The 19,745-nt window shown below is 35.9% G+C and overlaps 1 protein-coding gene across 4 annotated transcripts in view; it reads left to right on the forward strand.

Moving 5' to 3' along the window:
* ATF7IP (activating transcription factor 7 interacting protein) overlaps positions 1 to 19,745 on the forward strand; it is a 118,982-nt gene that overhangs the window by 53,848 nt on the left and 45,389 nt on the right. For all 4 annotated transcript variants that reach the window (XM_054444565.2, XM_054444567.2, XM_063672453.1 and 1 more), the window contains exons 5-8: positions 132 to 269; positions 9,010 to 9,075; positions 18,600 to 18,673; positions 19,244 to 19,332. In XM_054444565.2, the coding sequence (XP_054300540.1) occupies positions 132 to 269; positions 9,010 to 9,075; positions 18,600 to 18,673; positions 19,244 to 19,332 (367 nt within the window). The remainder of the gene's footprint in view (positions 1 to 131; positions 270 to 9,009; positions 9,076 to 18,599; positions 18,674 to 19,243; positions 19,333 to 19,745) is intronic.

A 19,745-nucleotide genomic window follows, 5' to 3' on the forward strand; every position in this document is an offset into this window, starting at 1 on the left:
TACAGATTCTAGCATGTTTTATTCATTAAGTTAGTTTGTCATTACTGTTTTCTTGGTACTTAAGAATATTTAGTGTTTATTGCTTGCTGGAATGCCTTCTTGGCATAATGAAGGAATATTTGTTTCTTTAGGTTATACAGTGGTTGCTGGAAGAAAAATTGTGTGCGCTGCAGTGTGCTGTATTTGATAAGACTTTGGCAGAATTGAAAACACGAGTGGAAAAGATTGAATGTAACAAGAGGCATAAAACAGTTCTCACTGAACTACAGGTTTGTACATTGACTTGAATTGTATACTCCGTGTGTCACTGTTTTATAATTTATTTTCTGAGATATATATTTGAGATTGACTATAAAATACATTTAAATTCTAAATATAAGAAGGAAAAGGAGTTTGTTTAGTTTGCCAGGGCTGCTGTAAAGAAAGGGCAATAAACTGAGTGGTTTAAACAGTAGAAATATTCTGTCTTATGGTTCTGGAGGCTAGAAGTTAAAGATCAAGGTGTCAGCAGTGTAGATTCTTTTTGAGGGCTGTGCTGTGAGGAAGAATCTGTTCTATGCCTTTACTGTAGCTTCTGTTGGTTTGCGGACAGTTCTTTGGCATTGTAGAAACATCACCCCGATCTCTGGCTTTATCTTTACATGGTGTTGTCCTTGTGTGTGTGTCTGTAAATTTCCCCTTTTTACAAGGACACCAGTCATTGGAGTAGGGGCCCACTATACTCCAACATGACTTCATCTTAACTAATTACCTCTGCAATGACCTTCTTTACAAATAGGGTCACAGTCTGAAATACTGGAAGTTTAGACTTCAATATGTGAACTTTTAGGGGACACAGTTCAAACCATAACGGAGACTCAGAAATTCCTGGATCTAACTTAGTGCTTCATATTTTTTTTTTCCAGTCACTAAAGGAAGGCTGTCATTTAGCATGCTATAATAAGTACTAAGTAATATTTGTTAGGGATTCTTTTTATGTTAATCTACCTCCTTTCGTGGACCTTATGTTTTAAAGATGTTAGTTTAATAACACATATTTATTAATTTCTACTTGTCATTTTTTATTAAGTACAACTGTATCTTAACATACAATACCAGAGCTTCTGGTCAGCTGAAATGAGCACACAGTAGTGTGCTATAGTAATCTACTTTATTCCAAAGCTAAGAAGCTGGTATTTGAATCAGTACATTCATTCTGTCATAAGTAAGTATATGGTTTCTATTGGGTTATTTTATATATGAGCATATCCCAAAGATGCTGAGTGGTAAACCATGTATAGGACCTTATTTTGCAAATGAAGGAAAAGTGGCCCATAGAAGTTAAATCACTTTTTCCATTACGAATAAAATTTTAGCTAAATAGGATTAGAATTTAAGTGTGTCTCCCAGACTGACCTATCTAATTATTAAACTTCATTTAACTAGTACTGTTCAAACTTTTGAATTAAATTTGAAAATGCCTGAATATTTGAAAGAATAATTTTATTCACTGTTTCTCATCACACCCACGGGTGCAACTATGAAATTGTGTTTTTAAAACCTTAGTTTTTGGCTGGGCATAGTGGCTCACGCCTGTGAGCTTAGCACTTTAGGAGGCTGAGGAGGGCGAATCTCTTGAGTCTAGGAATTAGAGACCAGCCTGGCTAATATGGTGAAACCCTGTCTCTACTAAAAATACAAACAACTTAGCCGGGTGTGGTAGTGCGTGCCTGTAGTCCCAGCTACTTTGGAGGCTGAGGCATGAGAATTGCTTGAACCCGGGAGGTGGAGGTTGCAGTGAGCTGAGATCATGCTACTGCACTCCAGCCTGGGCAACAGAGTGAGACTCTGTCTCCAAAATAAATACATACATACATACATACATACATACATACATACATACTTACTAAAACTGAGTTTTTGACACCTATCATCTCACACGAGGTGCAGTCCAGATTTCTTAACATTTAAATTTGTACTTAAATGTTGCTTGTAGTCTCAGAATTTGAATCTTTCTAACACCAAGACAATCATCTTCTCTGCAAATGTTCCTGTTACTGACAATTTCTGAATTCTTGGAAAACTCTTGAAGGAAAATCTTCCCATTGTTCCTCTTATTGGCAGCTCTTGAATTCTTGGAGACCGATCCCTCTCAGTCATTTCATATACACAGTGAGTTGCCAAGTTACAACTTGATTATTTCCTAGAAAAAATAAATCTCGATTCTTTTCACTTTTCATTAGGCCATCATTACCCAATTCCTTGATTATAGTAACACCTTTTATATGAGCACTCTGGTACTAGTTTTTAAGTTCTTTCTGGTCCTTCCAAAGCATTGTACTAATTTTTCTAAAATACTGATTACTTCAGTCTCTTTATAGTCCAAGTTCCTCAATTGTGCACTGGTAAAACCAGTATTCATTTTTAAAATTTTTAAATTTTAATCTTAGTTTTCAATCCACTTTTTCTAATATCCACCAGTTGCTTCACTGTCCTACAGGGTACTATTAATGTTTATTGTATTTTGATACCAGGCTTTTGACTTCATATTGTTTCCCCTGTTCACTCACCCATAATCATGTGCCCAATTTAATTCCCATCTCTTTGTGTCTTGTTCCAGTATTTTGGTTTTTTATGGAAATAAAATTTCAGATACCAAACTGTTTTAAAGTGTACAATTCATTGTTATTTAGTACATTCACAATTTTATACAACCACTATCTCTATCTAGTTTCAAAACATTTTTGTCAACTCAAAAGGAAACATTTTGCCCATTAAACATTCGCTTTTCTTTTCCTCTTACACTAGCCCTTGGCAACCACTAATCTGCTGTCTCTATCGATTTACCTATTTTGCATATTTCACATGCCTCTTTCACTTAGCGTGTTTTCCAGCGTAATCTGTGTCTGTAGCCTGTATCAGTACTTCATTCCTTCTTAGGGCAATAATATTCCATTATATGGCAGTATATGCCACATTTTGTTTATACATTCATCCATTGAATGGCATTTGGGTTGTTCCTACTTTCAGCTATTGTGAATGATGCTGCTTTGAACTTGTATACAAGTGTTTGTTTGAATACTTGTTTTCAAATCTTTTAGGAATATACCTAGGTGTGGAATTGTGGGCCATGTGGTAATTCTTTGTTTAACTTACTGAAGAATCACCCAGCTGTTGTCCACAGTGGCTATACCATTTTCTGTTCTCACCAGCAATGTATGAGGGTTCCATTTCTCCACATCCTCACCAATACTTGTTATTTTTACTTTCTTTTTTTATTATTATAGCATCTGAATGGTATGAAGTGGTATCTCATTAGGGTTTTGATTTGCATTTCCCTAATGATAAATGATGTTGATCAACTTTTCATGTACTTGTTGATCAATCATATATGCTTGTTTATAGAAATGTCTATTAAAGTCCTTGGCACATTTTTAATTTGGATTTTTTGCCTTTTTGTTGTTGAGTTGTAAGAATTATTTATATATTCTGGATACCAAAATTTTTTTTTTTTTTTTTTTTTTTTGAGACGGAGTCTCCTGCTGATTCCCACGCTGGAGTGCAATGGTGCGATCTTGGCTCACTGCAGGCTCCACCTTCTGGGCTCATGCCATTCTCCTGCCTCAGCCTCCCGAGCAGCTGGGACTACAGGCGCCCGCCACCACGCCCAGCCAATTTTTTGTATTTTTAGTAGAGATGGGATTTCACAATGTTAGCCAGGATGGTCTCCATTTCCTGACCTCGTGATCTGCCCACCTCAGCCTCCCAAACTGCTGGGATTACAGGCGTGAGCCACTGCGCCCAGCCCAGGATACCAAACTCACCGTGCCCGGCCTAGGATACCAAACTCTTATTAGATACATGATTGCTAATATTTTCTCCCGTTCTGTAATTTGTCTACAACTTCTTATAATGCCTTTTGATGCACAAAACTTTTAAATTTTGATGAAGTCTTACAGATGGTATATAGTTTGGTCATGATTTATTATCAGTTCCACCAATCTCTACCTTTTAATCAAGGAGTTTATTTACATTTAAAGTGGTTACTAATAAGGAAAAACTTCTGCAATTTTACTTTTCTTCTATATCTGATACCTTTTTTGTTTCTACTTTCTCCATTACTGCCTTGTTTTGCAATTGATTTTTTCCTAGTATATCATTTTGATTCCTTCTTGTTTCTCTTCCTATATATATTTTTGGTTTTTTCCTTAGTGGTTACTTACACTTAACATCTTAAGTGTATTACACTTAAGGGGATTACACTTAACATCTTAACTTTATAACAGTTAGGTTTCAATTAATATCTACTTATTTTCAGTAGCATACAAAATCAAGTATCAATATGATTGTGCTCTAGAGAGGGAAATATGTTTTTTTGGTGTAGATACTACCCATGTGGCAATTGTTGGCAACCGTTCTACCCACATTTTGCTGCCTATTTTGCAGTGCGTACATAGTTCAGCCTGATTCTGCCCTTCACTGTGGGTGTAGTAACACTTAGCAAATCGAGTCTTTTTATAACAAATGTAAAGCATAGTGCAAGATCATGAGAGGAGTTTGTTGAGATCAGTTGTGCTCATTTTGGCTAAATTTATGTGGTGCAGTTGGTTTGGAAATAAAACTTTCAATTCGTTCTTACTGCGTATTTCAGAACAATTTCCTGTTAACTAATATGATATTTTGACTTTTGGCTTAATATGTTTTAGTATAATTATCCAGGGACATTTTGTTCAGTTGAATACATCTGAGAGAAATTGTTCTATTGGTCTGAGAAATCTGTGACTTCGAAATAAAATAAGTACAAATAAACTGCACAAGGATTAGAAAAGGAGACAAGATCCAGAAGAGATTCTTTAAGAACGTTTTTATGTGAACAACCTTGTACCAATGAAATCTGTTGTATATAAAAAGGAAGCAGGAGGCCAGGTGTGATGGCTCATGCTTGTAATCCCAGCACTCTGGGAGGCTGAGACAGGTGGATCACTTGAGGTCAGGAGTTCGAGACCAGCCTGGCCAACATAGCAAAACCTCGTCTCTACTAAAAATACAAAAATTAGCTGGGCGTGATGGCACATCCGTGTAATCCCAGGTACTAGCGAGGCTGAGGCAGGAGACTCTCTTGAACCCAGGAGGCAGAGGTTGCAGTTAGCCGTGATTGTGCCCTTGCATTCCAGCCTGGGCAACAGAGTGAGACTCTGTCTCAAAAAAGGAAGCAGGAAAGCTAGGTTTTGAGGAACTCTATCAAAACTATAGTCAAAGATCTATTTCTGAAGAAGTCATGGAACCCAGAAAGCTTTGCCAGATAATTCTGACAAATCGTTGAGGAACAGGTAATTCTTGTCTGATGTAAACTGTTTCAGGGTATGGAGAAAGATGAGACTTCCATTAGATGAAGTAAGCCCATCTGTGAAACCTCTAGCACAAGAAGAGAAAACAACATAGTTTAGTTTTATTCCCCAGCATAGATTTCTCTTATGAATGCAAACTTGGTTCAGTATTAACAGTTATATGTCACTCTGCTAGTGTAGGAAAGGTGAAAAATAGTGTGATCATCTCAGTACATGCCAAATCAGGATTTGTTAAAATTCACTTGTCATTCATGGAAAAAATAGGAGGTAAACACCTTGAATCTCTCAAAGGGTTGCTTTCAGAAACCTGTTGTAAATATCGTATTTAATAATGGATTATTGGAAATATTTCTACCAAAGTTGAGAATGAGACAGTGCCTATTAATGGATGTTGCTATTTAGAGCTTTGGTGTCAGTCTTGGGCAATACAATGAGACAGGAAAAAGAAATGAGTAACAATTGGTAAGTGGGAACCCAATAGAATTAAGTTGGCAAACTGTTGAATGAAGAAGGAAATATAGCAAGTACCTCATATAAGGACAATATAATCTAATAGTTTTCCTTATATCAACAATAACCAATTAGAAAATATAATGAGAAAAAGATTTCACATATGGTAGTTATTTAAAAATGAATAAGCACTTAAGAATAAACCTAAAAATAAAATTTTAAGACCATTATGAAGAAAAAGGACAGAACAAGGAAACAGGAGTCAACAGTGATTAGTACTATGCTCTTAGATAGGAAGACTTGATTCCTCTCAAATCACAGTATAGTTCAAATTCATAATACTCGGAATTTCAACTAGATTTCTTACAGAAATGGAAAAGCTGTCAACACACTCTGGAATATAACATTCCATTGGTTATGACTTAGAAAATGCCATTTTAAGTAGATTTAACTGAAAATGTCTATTTTACTTTTTCCTTTCAGCCTCAGCTCCTGTTCCCTATCAATGAAGTAAATTTGTGACAGCCTAATACGGAGACAGTTTTAAATAATAGAAACTGTGGGTCTGTTTATGTAATTGCTTTTATGAGCAGTAACATTTTGTTATAGGCCAACCTTGATGTTAAGGAAACCTCTTTTCTTTGTAGACAGAGTTATTTCCTAAGAGGTTTCCTGGGTACATATGCAGTGAAATTCTTGGTTTGTCTAGTTTCCCAAATAAAACCCAATGTAATAGAATATTACTTGTCTGGAGTTAACAAAAATGACTTGTTTATTCGTTTTTTAAAAATGTCTCAGAATATTTACCAAAATAGCCATTCTTAGGCACAGTATGGCAGATATTTTGAATTATAATTAAAAAAGAATTGTACAGCTTCCTATGTAAAAACAAAAAGGCTGCTCTTTGATTTCTCTGTTTTATAATATTAAATATCAGAAAACTATAAATCAATGTCCACATTTTGAGTTTGTTTTTCTGCTACTGGATTCATTTTTAAAATCATAATTCTTTTAAAAAAGAGTTTGAATACCACAAATCTATGTGATGTGAAAATGAGGTCCTTAGTTCACTTTTTTCCCACTTTTTGCCAATCATAGCTTCCAGGGGTGACTACTTTTAACCTTGGAATGTATCCTTGTAGATCTTTTTCTGTACATGTAACATATACAAGATGATTTTGGAGGGGCTTAAGTAAAAATAGAATAATAGTATTATGCATACTATGCAATTTTTAGTATAACCACCTAGTTTTTTTTTTTTTTTTTTTTTTGAGACAGAGTCTCGCTCTGTCATCCAGGCTGGAGTACAGTGGTGCGATCTTGGCTCACTGCAGCCTCGGCCTCCTGATTCAAGCAATTCTCCTGCCTCAGCCTCCCGAAGAGCTGGGACTACAGGCGCGCGCCACCACGCCTGGCTAATTTTTGTATTTTTAGTAGAGATGGGGTTTCACCATGTTGACCAGGCTGGTCTTGAACTGCTGACCTTGTGATCCACCTGTCTCAGCCTCCCAAAGTACTGGGATTACAGGCGTGAGCCACTGTGCCTGGCCCACCTAGATAATTTGACTAAAGAAAAAATGACATTCTCGCATAAGCTGGGGTACAGAAAATACCTTCCCTTTCTTTCTTTCTTTTTTTTTTTTTTTTTTTTTTTTTGAGAGAGAGTCTCGCTTTGTCACCCATCCGCCCACCTTGGCCTTCCAGAGTGTTGCAGTTACAGGCGTGAGCCACTGCACCTGGCTTTCCCATTTACCTTTTTAGAAAGTTATTTGAGATATTTTAGTCATCAGAAAGGTAAATCCATGTTAAGGATATGAAATTATGCTTTATGATCTTGAGCCTTAATAACATGCATAAATAACTAAGTCCTTAGGAAAATCTTTACCTTTGAGAGTCATAGGTAACTGATTGCCTAGGCCATAATATTGGACTTAAGCACATTTTAAGATTTGGGGTCTCCTCTAGAAGTGACTGCTTTCTGCAAGAAACTTTGAAAGTAAATCATAACACTTTCTCATTTTTATGAAATGTATGCCCTTATTGGATAAAAGAAATTCTCTGGCAGAGCTCTTCCTTAGGTAGGGCCTCATGAATACACTCAGAAGTTTAATTTTCCTGAAAATATGTTTAATTTAAAATGGCTTCATCAGCAGAAACAGTTGAATATTATGTCTATGCTTAGTAAAAGACTGAAAGGAAATACAACCAAATATTCATGTGGTGAAATGATAATTTTTCTTTTTCTTTTTGTTCTGCTTTTTTTTTGTCTCAGATTTCCTTTCAGTATGTATTTGGGCAAAATATGTGATCAGGGAGTTTGTATAAGTACGACAAATGATTAATAATCTCACTGACCATGTTGACACAACCAAGGTAATGGGTTTTTTTGTTTGTTTGTTTTTTGTTTTTTTTTGAGACAGTCTCACTCTGTTGCCCAGGCTGGAGTGCAGTGGCGTGATCTTGGCTCACTGCAACCTCTGCCTCCCGGGTTCAAGCGATACTCCTGCTTCAGCCTCCTGAGTAACTGGGATTACAGGCACGTGCCACCACACCTGGCTAATTTTTGTATTTTTAGTAGAGATGGGGTTTCACCATTTTGGCCAGGCTGGTCTTGAACTCTTGGCCTCAGGTGATCCACCTGCCTCGGCCTCCTAAAGTGCTGGGATTACAGGTGTGAGCCACCATGCCTAGCCAAGGTAATGTTTTTATCAGATTGTTAAAGACTAACAGAATATGTAATTTAATTTGCGAAAAAGTAATATATGAGCATTCATCTACACTTCTGTTGAAAGTGTCACAGTAAAGCCTATACATCCATCCATATGTAGTACTGGCAAGGGATCTTTTATGACTTACAGATATGTCCACTTTATAATTCTCAATGAGAAAATCAAGTGTGATTACAACTGTGTTAAAAAAATAACAAAGCGCACAGGCTTACATATTCAGGAAAGTACTGGTAAGTGAGCAACACTCACAGTCCGAGGAAGAAATAGGCTAACCTAATTAAGAGTGTTTACATCTGAGTATTGAATTTAGGGGTCACTTAGTTTTAGTCATAACTGTATTTTCCAAGTATAAAGTTTATAATCAGCTTAATTTATTTTCTTTACTCAGCTCTCTTCTGAGGATCCTGTTTTCTATAGGTTTCTTTTTATATATTCATGGTTTTTTTTTTAATGCTGTAATACCATTTGATTTCCATTCATTTTTGTCTTTTTTTTTTTTTCAGGCCAAGATAGCCAGGTTAACCAAACGCTTTGAAGCAGCCAAAGAAGATCTTAAGAAAAGACATGAAGTAAAATTTTTCTATTCTTGCATAATTAATATTTAGCACTAAGTGGTAATCTTAGGAAATGCTGAATTAGGAGGAAACTGTATTACAAATCTGAAATTTGCTTTCATACTGTGTACTGCTCTCTGTAATTTCTGGACCTTCAGCCCTAGAACTAATAAATCCCTTTCAAATCCTCATTTACTATTCTCATATATCAACATTTATATTCTATTTTAGGTTATGCAATTCTTTTTTTTTTTTTGAGATGGAGTCTCTCTGTCGCCCAGGCTGGAGTGCAGTGACACCATCTTGGTTCACTGCAACCTCCGCCTCATGGGTTCAGGTGATTCTCCCCTCAGCCTCCCAAGTAGCTGGAATTACAGGTGCCCACCACCATGCCTGACTGATTTTTGTATTTCTAGTAGAGACGGGGTTTCACCATGTTGGTCAGGCTGGTCTCGAACTCCCAACCTCAGATGTCCATCTACCTTGGCCTCCCAAAGTGCTGGAATTTTTTTTTACAGACGTGAGCCATTGTGCCTGGCCCCTTAGGTTATGCAATTCTTGAAGCTGTATTTTCTGTCCATCTTTAAAATTAGGCTTCAGGGATTTGTCTTACCTTGTTTCTTTCATTTTGCATTCTTGTCAGTTTCCCAGTATGGTCTCTTACTATTTTCCCCAAATTATTTTAATATTCTACTGCCTGTAGTATTCCTGTTCTCCCCTTCATTTCTTCCCCATGCAGTCAGTTCTCTTTCATGCTTTAATTGTAATATACGGAGATTAGATTAAGTCACTTTATTGCCTTAAACAGTTTGAATATTTTTTGAAGTATACAATTAAGTCCAAACATCATAGCATAAATTGACTTCCATAGTCTGGCTTTTGCTTTTTGGTGTTTCCTTCATTTTTCCTTTGTTTATCATTTTGCTACTCTTCTGTTATTTCCTTTATTATTCATATTTTAATATAGTACTTTGTATATTGCATTATAGTTTTTAGTTGGATTTATTTTCTTTTCCTCCTGAATTTTTTTTGTTTTTAATTTTTTTATTTGAACAAGGTCCATTTCTTCATCTTGACAGTTCCATTGTCTGGCACATAGTAAATTGCCAATACCAATAAATAGTAATCATTTTTCCTAGAGGTTTTCTGTATTGATGCATGTTCATAGATTCTTTCCTGTTTCTGCAGCAATAGTACATAGAGCCCTATGAACTCTTCCCCTAGCTTCCCCCGAGTGGTGAAATCTTATCACTGTAGTACAGTATCAAAGTGAAGAAATTGACAATTTTGTTAAGTAGTTTACAGACTTAACAGTTTTTACCAGTTTTTACATGTGTATTTAAAAATTCATTGTGCATATCTGTCTGTGAGTGTTTATGCTTCCATGCAGTTTGATCACATGTATAGATTTCTGGAGCCCTCATCACAGTCAAGATATAAAATTGTTACATCACCGTAAGTGGACTCCCTCATGCTACCCTTTTCTGGTTTTTTTTAATTATTGTTTCATCTGTTGATGGACATTTGGCCCATTATTGTCTTTGGGCTATTTTGAATAATACTGCAATGTACATGGGAGTGCAGCTATCTCTTCGAGATCCTGTTTTTTAATTCTTTCGCATATATTCCCAGAAGAGGAATTACCAGGTTGTGTGGTAGTACCTTTAGATATTTGAGGAGTCCCCATTCTGTTCTTCATAGAGGCTGCACCATTTCACATTTATACCAGTAGTGCTCAAGAGTTCCAGATTTCCCATAACCTCGCTAACGTGTTATTTTCTGTTCTTTTGATAGTAACCATCCTCATGGATGTATGTGATACCTCATTGTGGTTTTGATTTGCATTTCTCTAATGACTAGTGATGTTGAGCATCTTTTCATATGCTTGTTGGCCATTTATGTATCTCCTTTGGAGAAAAATCTCTTCGGGTTCTTTGCCTATTTTTAAATCAAGTTCCTTATTTTTGTTGTTGTTACTAAGTTTTGTAGGCATTCTTTATATATGCTGAATATTGACCCTTATCATATAAATTATTTGCAACTTTTTTGCACTTTGTTTCCTTTTCTCTCGATTGTTTCCTTTCATATACAGAAGTTATTAAGTTTGATGCAGTTCTGTTTGTCTATTTTTGCTTCTTACCTGTGCTATTAGTGTCATATACAAAAGAATCATTGCCAAATCCAATGTCATGAAATTTTTTCCCTATGTTTTCTTGTAGGAATTTTATGGTTTTAGGTCTTATATTTAAATCTTTAGTCAATTTTGAGTTAATTTTTATATATTTTGTCAGAGTCCATCTTCATTCTTTTGCATGTATATATCCAGTTTTCCCAGCACCATTTATTAAAGAGGCTGTCCTTATCCCATTGTGTGGTTGAGGCAGTTTTGTTGAAGATCATTTGACCGTATATGTGAGTTTATTTCTGAGCTCTCTATTCAGTTCCTTTGGTCACTGTCTATTTTTGTGCCAGCACCACACTTTTTTCGATTATTGTAGCTTTGTAATATATTTTGTGTGGTTCCCCCACCCCCCGCCCCCTTGGCCAACTTAGCCTAATATGTAATATGTTTTCAAATCAGGAAGTATGAAACCTCCAACTTTGTTCTTTTTCAAAACTATTTTGGCAATTCAAGATCCTTTGAGATTCCATATGAATTTTAGGATTTTTTTCTGGAAAAAAAAAACCAAACCCACTATTGCAACATTGATAGGGATTGCATTGAATCTGCAGGTTGCTTTGGGTAATAACAGATATTTTAACAATAATAAGACTTCCAATCCATAAACACAGGATGTCTTTTCACTTATTTGTGTCTTTAAACTTCTTCCAACATTGTTTTGTAGTTTTTATTGTATAATTGTTTTCTCCCTTTAAGTGTATTCCTATTTTATTCTTTTTGATGCTGTTGTAAATTATATTGTTCATTTCTTTTTTATATTTTTTATAGTTTATAGATATGCAACTGATTTTTGCAGGTTGATTTTGTATCCTGCAACATTGCTGAGTTTGCTTATGTTTGAACAGTTGTCTTTAGGGTTTTTACATATGAGATCATATCATCTGTGAACAAAGATATTTATACTTCTTTTTCTGATTTGGATGCCATTTATTTCTTTTTCTTGCATAATTGTTTGGTTTAGAATTTCCGGTACTATATTGAATACAAGTGGCAAGAGTGGGCATGCTTGCTTAATTCCTGATCTTAGAAGGAAAGCTTTTGGTTTTTCACCATTGAGTGTGATGTTAACCATGGAGTTTTCATGTATGGCCTTTGTTAAATTGAGATAATTTCCATTTCTGGTTTGATGAGTGTTTTATTTATTTTTTTCCATGAAAGGGTGTTGAATTTTGTCAAGTTCTTTTGCTGCATCAATTAAGATGATCATGTAGGTTTTGTCCTTTGTTCTGTTAATATCTTAGGTTACATTGATTTTTATATCTTGACCTATCCTTGCATTCCTCAGATAAACCAACTTGGTCATGGTGTATAATCTTTTTAACATGCTATTGAATTTGGTTTGCTAATATTTTCTTGAGGATTTTTATATCGTTATTCATCAGGGATATTTGTCTGTAGTTTTAGTATCTTTGTTTGGCTTTGGTATCAAGGTAATGATTGCCTAATAAATGGAATTTGAAAGTACTCCTACTTGGAAGTACTCCTCTTGGAATACTACCAATTGTTTGGTAGTATCCTCCAGTGAAGCCATCTGGTCTTAGGTTTTTGTTAATTTTTTTATTTTTAAAACTTATTATTTATTAATAATTATTATTATTTTTGCAACAGAGTCTCACTCTGTCACTCAGGCTGGAGTGCAGTGATGTGATCTTGGTTCAAGTGATTTGTGTGTCTCAGCCTCCTCAGTAGCTGGAATAATAGGCCTGCACCACCGCGTCTGGCTAATTTTTGTATTTGTAGTAGAGATGGGCTTTCGTCATTTGGCCAGGGTGGTCTTGAACTCCTGACTTCAAGTGAGCCACCGTACCTGGCCTTAGGCTTTTGTTTGTTAGGAGATTTCTATTACTGATTAAATCTCCTTACTAATTATAGATTTATTTATTTATTTACTTTTAATAATTCAGTCTTGGTGGGTTGTGGGTTTTTAGGAATTTATTTCTTCTAGGTAATCAAGTTTGCAGGTGTGTAATTGTTCATTGTAGTCTTCTTGTAATCCTTTCCATTTATGTAGCATCAGTTCTAATGTCTTCTCTTTCTTTCATTTCTTTTCATCTTTAAAGTCATCTGTTTTGTTAGTTAGCCTAGCTAAGGATTTATCAATTTTGCTGATTTTTTTTAAACCAACTCTTAGTTTTGTTTTTGTTTTTCTATTTTTCTATTCTCTATTTTTGTTTACTTCCACCCTAATTTTCATTATTTCTTTCCTCTTGCTAATTTTGGGTTTAGTTTTTTCCCTCTAGTTTTTTGAGTTGTAAAGCTAGATTGTTGATTTGAGATCTTTGTGTTTGTGTTTTACCACTATAAACTTCCTTCTTACCACTGTTTTCACTGCATACAATTTATTATATTTTGTTTTCATTTTCATTTGTCTGAAGATGTCTTGTAATTTACCTTCTTCTTTGACTTGTTGGTTTTTTTTTTTTTTAAACAGCATGTTTAATTTTCACATATTTGTGACTTTTCCTACTTTTCTTCTGCTGTTGACGTCAAGTTTCATTGCATTATTGTCAGAAAAGATACTTGATATGATTTCATTCTTTCTAAATTTGTTAAGACCTGGGTTGTGACATGTGACCTATCCATGAGAATTTTCTATGTGCTCTTGAGAAGAATGTGTATTCTGCTGTTGTTTGATAGCTTATCCTATAGGTCTGTTAGGTCCAATTGGCATATAGTGTTGTTAAAGTTCTCTGTTTCCTTGTTGATATTTTGTCTGATGGTTCTATCCATTATTGAAAGTGGGGTATTGAAGTTTCCTACTATCATTGTGTTACTGTCTGTTTCTCCCTTCCGTTCTTTCAATGTTTGTTTCGTATATTTGGAGCTCTGATGTAGGGGTGTGTGTGTGTTACAGCTGGTGAAAGTACCCTTTTATCATTGCGTCCTTCATTGTCTGTTTTGACTGTTTTTGACCTAAAGTCTATTTTGTCATACATAAGTATGGCCCATCCTTACTCTCTTTTTGTTACCATTTGCATGGAATATATTTTTCCATCCTTTCACTTTCATTCTGTGTTGTATTTTGGATCCAAAGTGAGCCTCTTGTAGGCAGCATATAGTTGGATCTTATTTTTAAAAATATTAAGTCAACCTGTCTTTTGATTGGAGAGTTTTATCCAGTTGCATTTAAATAAACTGCTCATTGGAAGGGACTTATTATTGTCATTTTGTTTTTTTCTCTATGACTTGTAGCTTTTTTTTGTTTCTTGATTCCTTCGTGTTTCATTGCTTTTTGTTTTTTTTTTGGTATAGTAGTGTGCTTTCATTCCTTTTACAGTTCGTTTTGTGTATTTTCTGTAGATGTTTTCTCTGTGGTTACCGTGGGGATTACATAAAACATCCTAAAGTTACAACTGTCTATGTTAAACTGCAAATAACTTTAATCATATAAGAGTGCTACTCTATATCTGCCTCACCATGACTTGATGTTACTATTGTTGTATATCACATCTTTTTATGTTGTGTATCTGTTAACATATTTTTAGTTTTTTTAAGCTTTTAAGTTCTTTATCAGAATTAAAAGTGATTTATGCACCAATATAACAAGAATACAGGATTCTGTATTTTTCTCCTTATCAACCTTTACTTAGAGAAGTTTATATTTTTGTATGCTTCCATGACATTGTGTAGCACTCTTTAGTTTCCACTTGAAGGACTTTCTTCAGCACTTCTTGTAGGGTAGGTATAGTGATGAAACTCCTTCAGCTTTTACTAATCTGGGAAAAATTTTAATTTCACCTTCATTTTTGAAGCATATTATTGCCAGATATAGTATTCTTGATTGGCAGGTCTTTGATTCAGCACTTTGATAATATATTATCTCACTCCGTCAGGCCTACAAGGTTTCTGCTGAGAAATCTGCATGTTATCTTATGGGAGTTCCCGTGTATGTTGTTATGAGTTGCTTTTCTCTTACTGCTTTCAAGATTATTTACTGTGATTCAGACAGCTTGGTTATAATGTATCTCAGTGTAGATGTTTTTGGGTTAACAATAGTTGGAGGTCTTTGAGCTTCTTGAATTTGCATCTCCATTTTCTTCTTCCAGTTTCAGACATTTTCAGCAATTGTTTATCTTTCTCTCTGTCTTCCTTTACTTCCCTCATGTGCATATTGGTCTGCCTGTTGGTGTCCCAAAAGTCCTTTAGACTTTCTTAGCTTTTCTTCATTCTCTTTTTGCTCCTCTGGCTTGATAATTTCAAATGACCTGTTTTCAAACTTGTGGATTTATTTTTCGGTTTGATCCGGTCTGCTCTTGATTCTCTACAGTGAATTTTCATTTCAATGTATTCTTCAGCTTTATAATTTGTATTATGATACGTTTTTACAGTTTCTCTTTGTTGATATTTTCATTTTGTTCATGCACCCTTTTCCTGATTTTGCTGTTTTCTGTCGTCTCTTTCACTTTCACCCCATTGAGTATCTTTTTTTTTAAGGAGTTTCACTCCTGTCACCCAGGCTGGAGTGTAACGGCGCAATCTCCATTCACTGCAACCTCTGCCTCCTGGGTTCAAGCGATTCTCCAGCCTCAGCCTCCCGAGTGGCTGGGATTACAGGTGCCCACCACCACGCCCGGCTAATTTTTGTATTTTTAGTAGATACAGGGTTTCACCATTTTGGCTAGGCTGCTCTTGAACTCCTGACCTCAGGTGATCCGCCCGCCTCAGCCTCCCAAAGTGCTGGGATTACAGGCATGAGCCACCGCGCCTGGCCAGAGTATCTTAACGATAGTTATTTTGATTTCATTGGCAGATAATTCATAGCTCTCTGTTACTTTAGGGTTGGTTTTTGGAGATTTATTTTATTTATTTGATTGGACCATGTTTCTCTGTTTATTTGTATGCTTGTTGAAATTTTAGCATTTGAAAAAACAGCCGCATCTCCCACTCTTTGTGGACTCTTATACACAGGAAGGGCTTCACCAGTCAGCCTTGTTAGAGAGTCTGTGGACCTCTAACACCTTTTTTTGGCTATGTGTCTTCTCTGGGCTTTTGCTTGTACTCTTCCATCTGAAGAGGTTTGCCTCTCCACTCTGAAGCTCCCTCTGGTACCTGTCTTTTCTATAGCAGCCTCTGGTACTTTGGCAAGCTGTTGTATTAGTGCTTCCCCTGCTGTCTGTCTGTGTTACTGCAATTTCTCTGGTGCTGTGTCAAGTTGAGGGTCCTGCCTTTGGTCTCTGAGGCTCACAGGCATCCAAAGTGACATAGTCATAGTTCTTGCTCCAGGTTAGTCCTCCATGTTGGGTAAGACAAAATCTAGTGAGTTGGGCATCTTTCTTAAACAGTTGGATTCAAGCTCCAACTTTCTCTTTCCTTTCTGATGTAGAAGCAGTGTTGGGAGGTTGATGGGGTATAGTGAGTAAACGCAATGTATTTTCCTAACTGTTTCAGTGTGCCTCTTTTTGGCCTTGTGCTCACCTGGGATGCCATATCCTCTCAACTAGTTTGTGGAAATCTCATGCAGGCAATATGATGCTTATCTTGTTAAGTCATCTCCATATGGGAAGCAGAGGGGACTTCCTGTTGTGACATGTTGCTGATCATACCACAGTTTTTAAAAATCCTCCATCAAATGACTCCTGTGTTCTAAACCATATGTTTTATTTATTCTCTATGCTTTTATTCTTCTTTTTTGTTTTTCTCCTGAAGTATTCTTTTGTCTTAACCATTTTGAGTGTAATAATTACTCAGTGATGGCCAGGCACAGTAGCTCATGCCTGTAATCTCAGCACTTTGGGAGGCTGAGGCGGGGAGATCACTTGAGGTCAGGAGTTTGAGACCAGCCTGGTCAACATGGCGAAACCGTGCCTCTACTAAAAATACAAAAATTAGCCGGGCCTGGTGGCAGGCACCTGTAATCCCAGCTACTCAGAGACTGAGGCACGAGAATCGCTTGAGCCTGGGAGGCGGAGGCTAGAGTGAGCCAAGATGGTGCTGCAGAATGGTGCACTCCAGCCTGGGTGACAGTGAGACTCTATCTCAAAAAAAAAAAAAAAAAAAAAAATTACTCAACAATGTGCTTAAAGATGCATTCCTTTCCCTAAAAGCTTTTCTTTTTTAAGCTTTTTCCATTCGCATTACGCTGTTATTTTAATTTGCTTTTCTCTTGTTTTACATTTGTTTATCTTGACAGCCAGATTTTAAGCACCTTTATAGCAGATTGTCTTAATTCTATTGTTTTTCCCTCTACACGTATCTAATGCAATGTCATACTAGAAGGTTGAAATTATTGTTGTGTCATATAAAAAGTAGCGAGATGTATTTGTTAAGAAGAGTGATTAATGGCATCTCCTCAATGTAATTCTAAGCATTTATTACCTTTAGTTTAATATGTTATTCTTACACTTGACTTAGTCTTGAGTAGAGATATTTTATTCTTCTCATTTTTTGTTTGTTTTTGAGACATGGTCTGGCTATGTCACCCAGCCTGGAGTGCAGTGACACAATCTCGGCTCACTGCAACCTCTGCCTCCTCAGCTCAAGCTATCCTCCCACCTCAGCCTCCCAAGAAGGTGGGACCACAGGCATGTATTACCACGCCTGGCTAATTTTTGTTTTTTTTTTTTTTAGAGATGGGGTTTCGCTACGTTGCCCAGGCTGGTTTATAACTCCTGAGCTCAAGCAATCCTTGCCTGTCTCAGCCTCCCAACGTGCTAGTATTACGGGTGTGAGCCACTGTGCCCAGCCTCGTTTTAAGAGATAAATGATGATAGTGTTATTAATGATGGAGGCCTAAATAATGATAATAAATATGTAGGTGTTATAATTCCATTTCTGTATTCCCTGATTTTGGGGGGAAAGGCTGAAATAAGTTGTTACTAAAGCTTAGATTTGTGACATTTTATTAAATAATTTAAGTCACATAGTGGTAGGTAGTATTTTTTTAAAAAACAACTTAAAAATAATTTTGATTTGTGACATTGGATACCACTTATTTGTTGAATTGCTGGTGCTAATATGATGCCTGCTACATAGTAGGCATTCACTAGCTATTTGTTAAATGAGTGAATCTGGTTATTCTTTAGATTTATATTGTTAATGTTTTTTAAACTCTTTACAGCATGTGAGCCATTCTTGTGTTTTTAATTTATTCTTCATAAGAACACTGAGATGCAGGAATTATTATATTAATCTCTCAAATGATAAGCAGTTGTCTTCAGCAAAGTAAATGATTTGCTTAAGATACAATGAACAAGTGATAATGCCAAGATTCAAATTATTGTCTCAGCTGGCAATGTTTCCCATTATATTAGAACAGTGACAGATAATATATTGACAGGCATCTACAGGTCTTATTTTTTTTAAAAGATTCCCTGTGTGTTGAGTTTTATTTTTACCTTGATTTTTTTTTCTCCCCCAGCATCCACCCAACCCACCAGTATCACCAGGAAAAACTGTAAATGATATCAACAGCAATAATAACATGTCTTACAGGTGAGAATTCATAGTCTGTCTGGTTTTTAAATAACAGAACAAAGTTCTAATTTTCTTTATTTGATCGAAGAATCTTGCAGTGTAGTCATGGTATTTATGTAGAAGTAAGTGTTTGGTGTACTTGGTTAGTATATTTTCTTTTTCTGCTTCATGGTATTGTTCATCTGTGAATAATACTTTTGCTAACTTATAAGGCATTCTTTGGTCACTATATATTTCTTTAACCACTTGTCTTAAATAGTATTCTTTCAAGTAATTGAGAAATGCTTCTGTTAAGGGTGAGAAAGACTAACGTCTGTATATGTTAGGACCTACTTTTGGTATTCAGGTTAAGTACTGATAACAGACATTAGAATACAAGAGTTAAGACTCTTCCCTAGTGCCATAGACCCCAGCATTTAGAAGTCTTTGTGCCAGCTATGCCTCACTGTTTTTGCTTGCAGTTTAGGGTTGTGAAACCCAAGTCTAGCCACCCTTTTTCCCCTGTGGGCCACTGCTTATTCTAGATATCAGTTGGTATTCCTTGAGTGGCATATCTATTGACTATTTGTGTGTATATATATTTCATAGAAATGCAGGCACAGTGAGACAGATGCTGGAGTCCAAAAGAAATGTAAGCGAGAGTGCACCACCATCCTTTCAAACTCCTGTGAATACAGGTAACTTTTTTTTTTTAAATACCAAAATACATTTTCTTAGGAATTAAAGGCTTTGGTTCTCTTTTCTTACATTCTTTGGAGGTTGAAATGGATTAAGAAATTGGGCACATTGGTCTAAGTACAAAAATTTTGTTAAAAATTCAGGATCAAACTGGGTATGGTGGCACATGCCTATAGTCTCAGCTACTTGGGAGGCTGAGGAGGATTACCCGAACCCAGGAGTTCAAGTCAGCTTAGGCAACATAATGGAATCCACTTGGTCTCTTAAAACAAAAAAATTTAGGGTCATAGATAAGTATATGTGAAAATACAATATAGATATTCAAATCTCTATTGTAGTAGTTCACAAACTTTCTGGTCTCTAGATCCCTTTACAATCTTAAAAAATTATTAAGAACACCAGAACTTTTGTT

This window comes from Pongo pygmaeus, chromosome 10 (genome assembly GCF_028885625.2).
Source record: "Pongo pygmaeus isolate AG05252 chromosome 10, NHGRI_mPonPyg2-v2.0_pri, whole genome shotgun sequence".
Taxonomy (NCBI): Eukaryota; Metazoa; Chordata; class Mammalia; order Primates; family Hominidae; genus Pongo; species Pongo pygmaeus.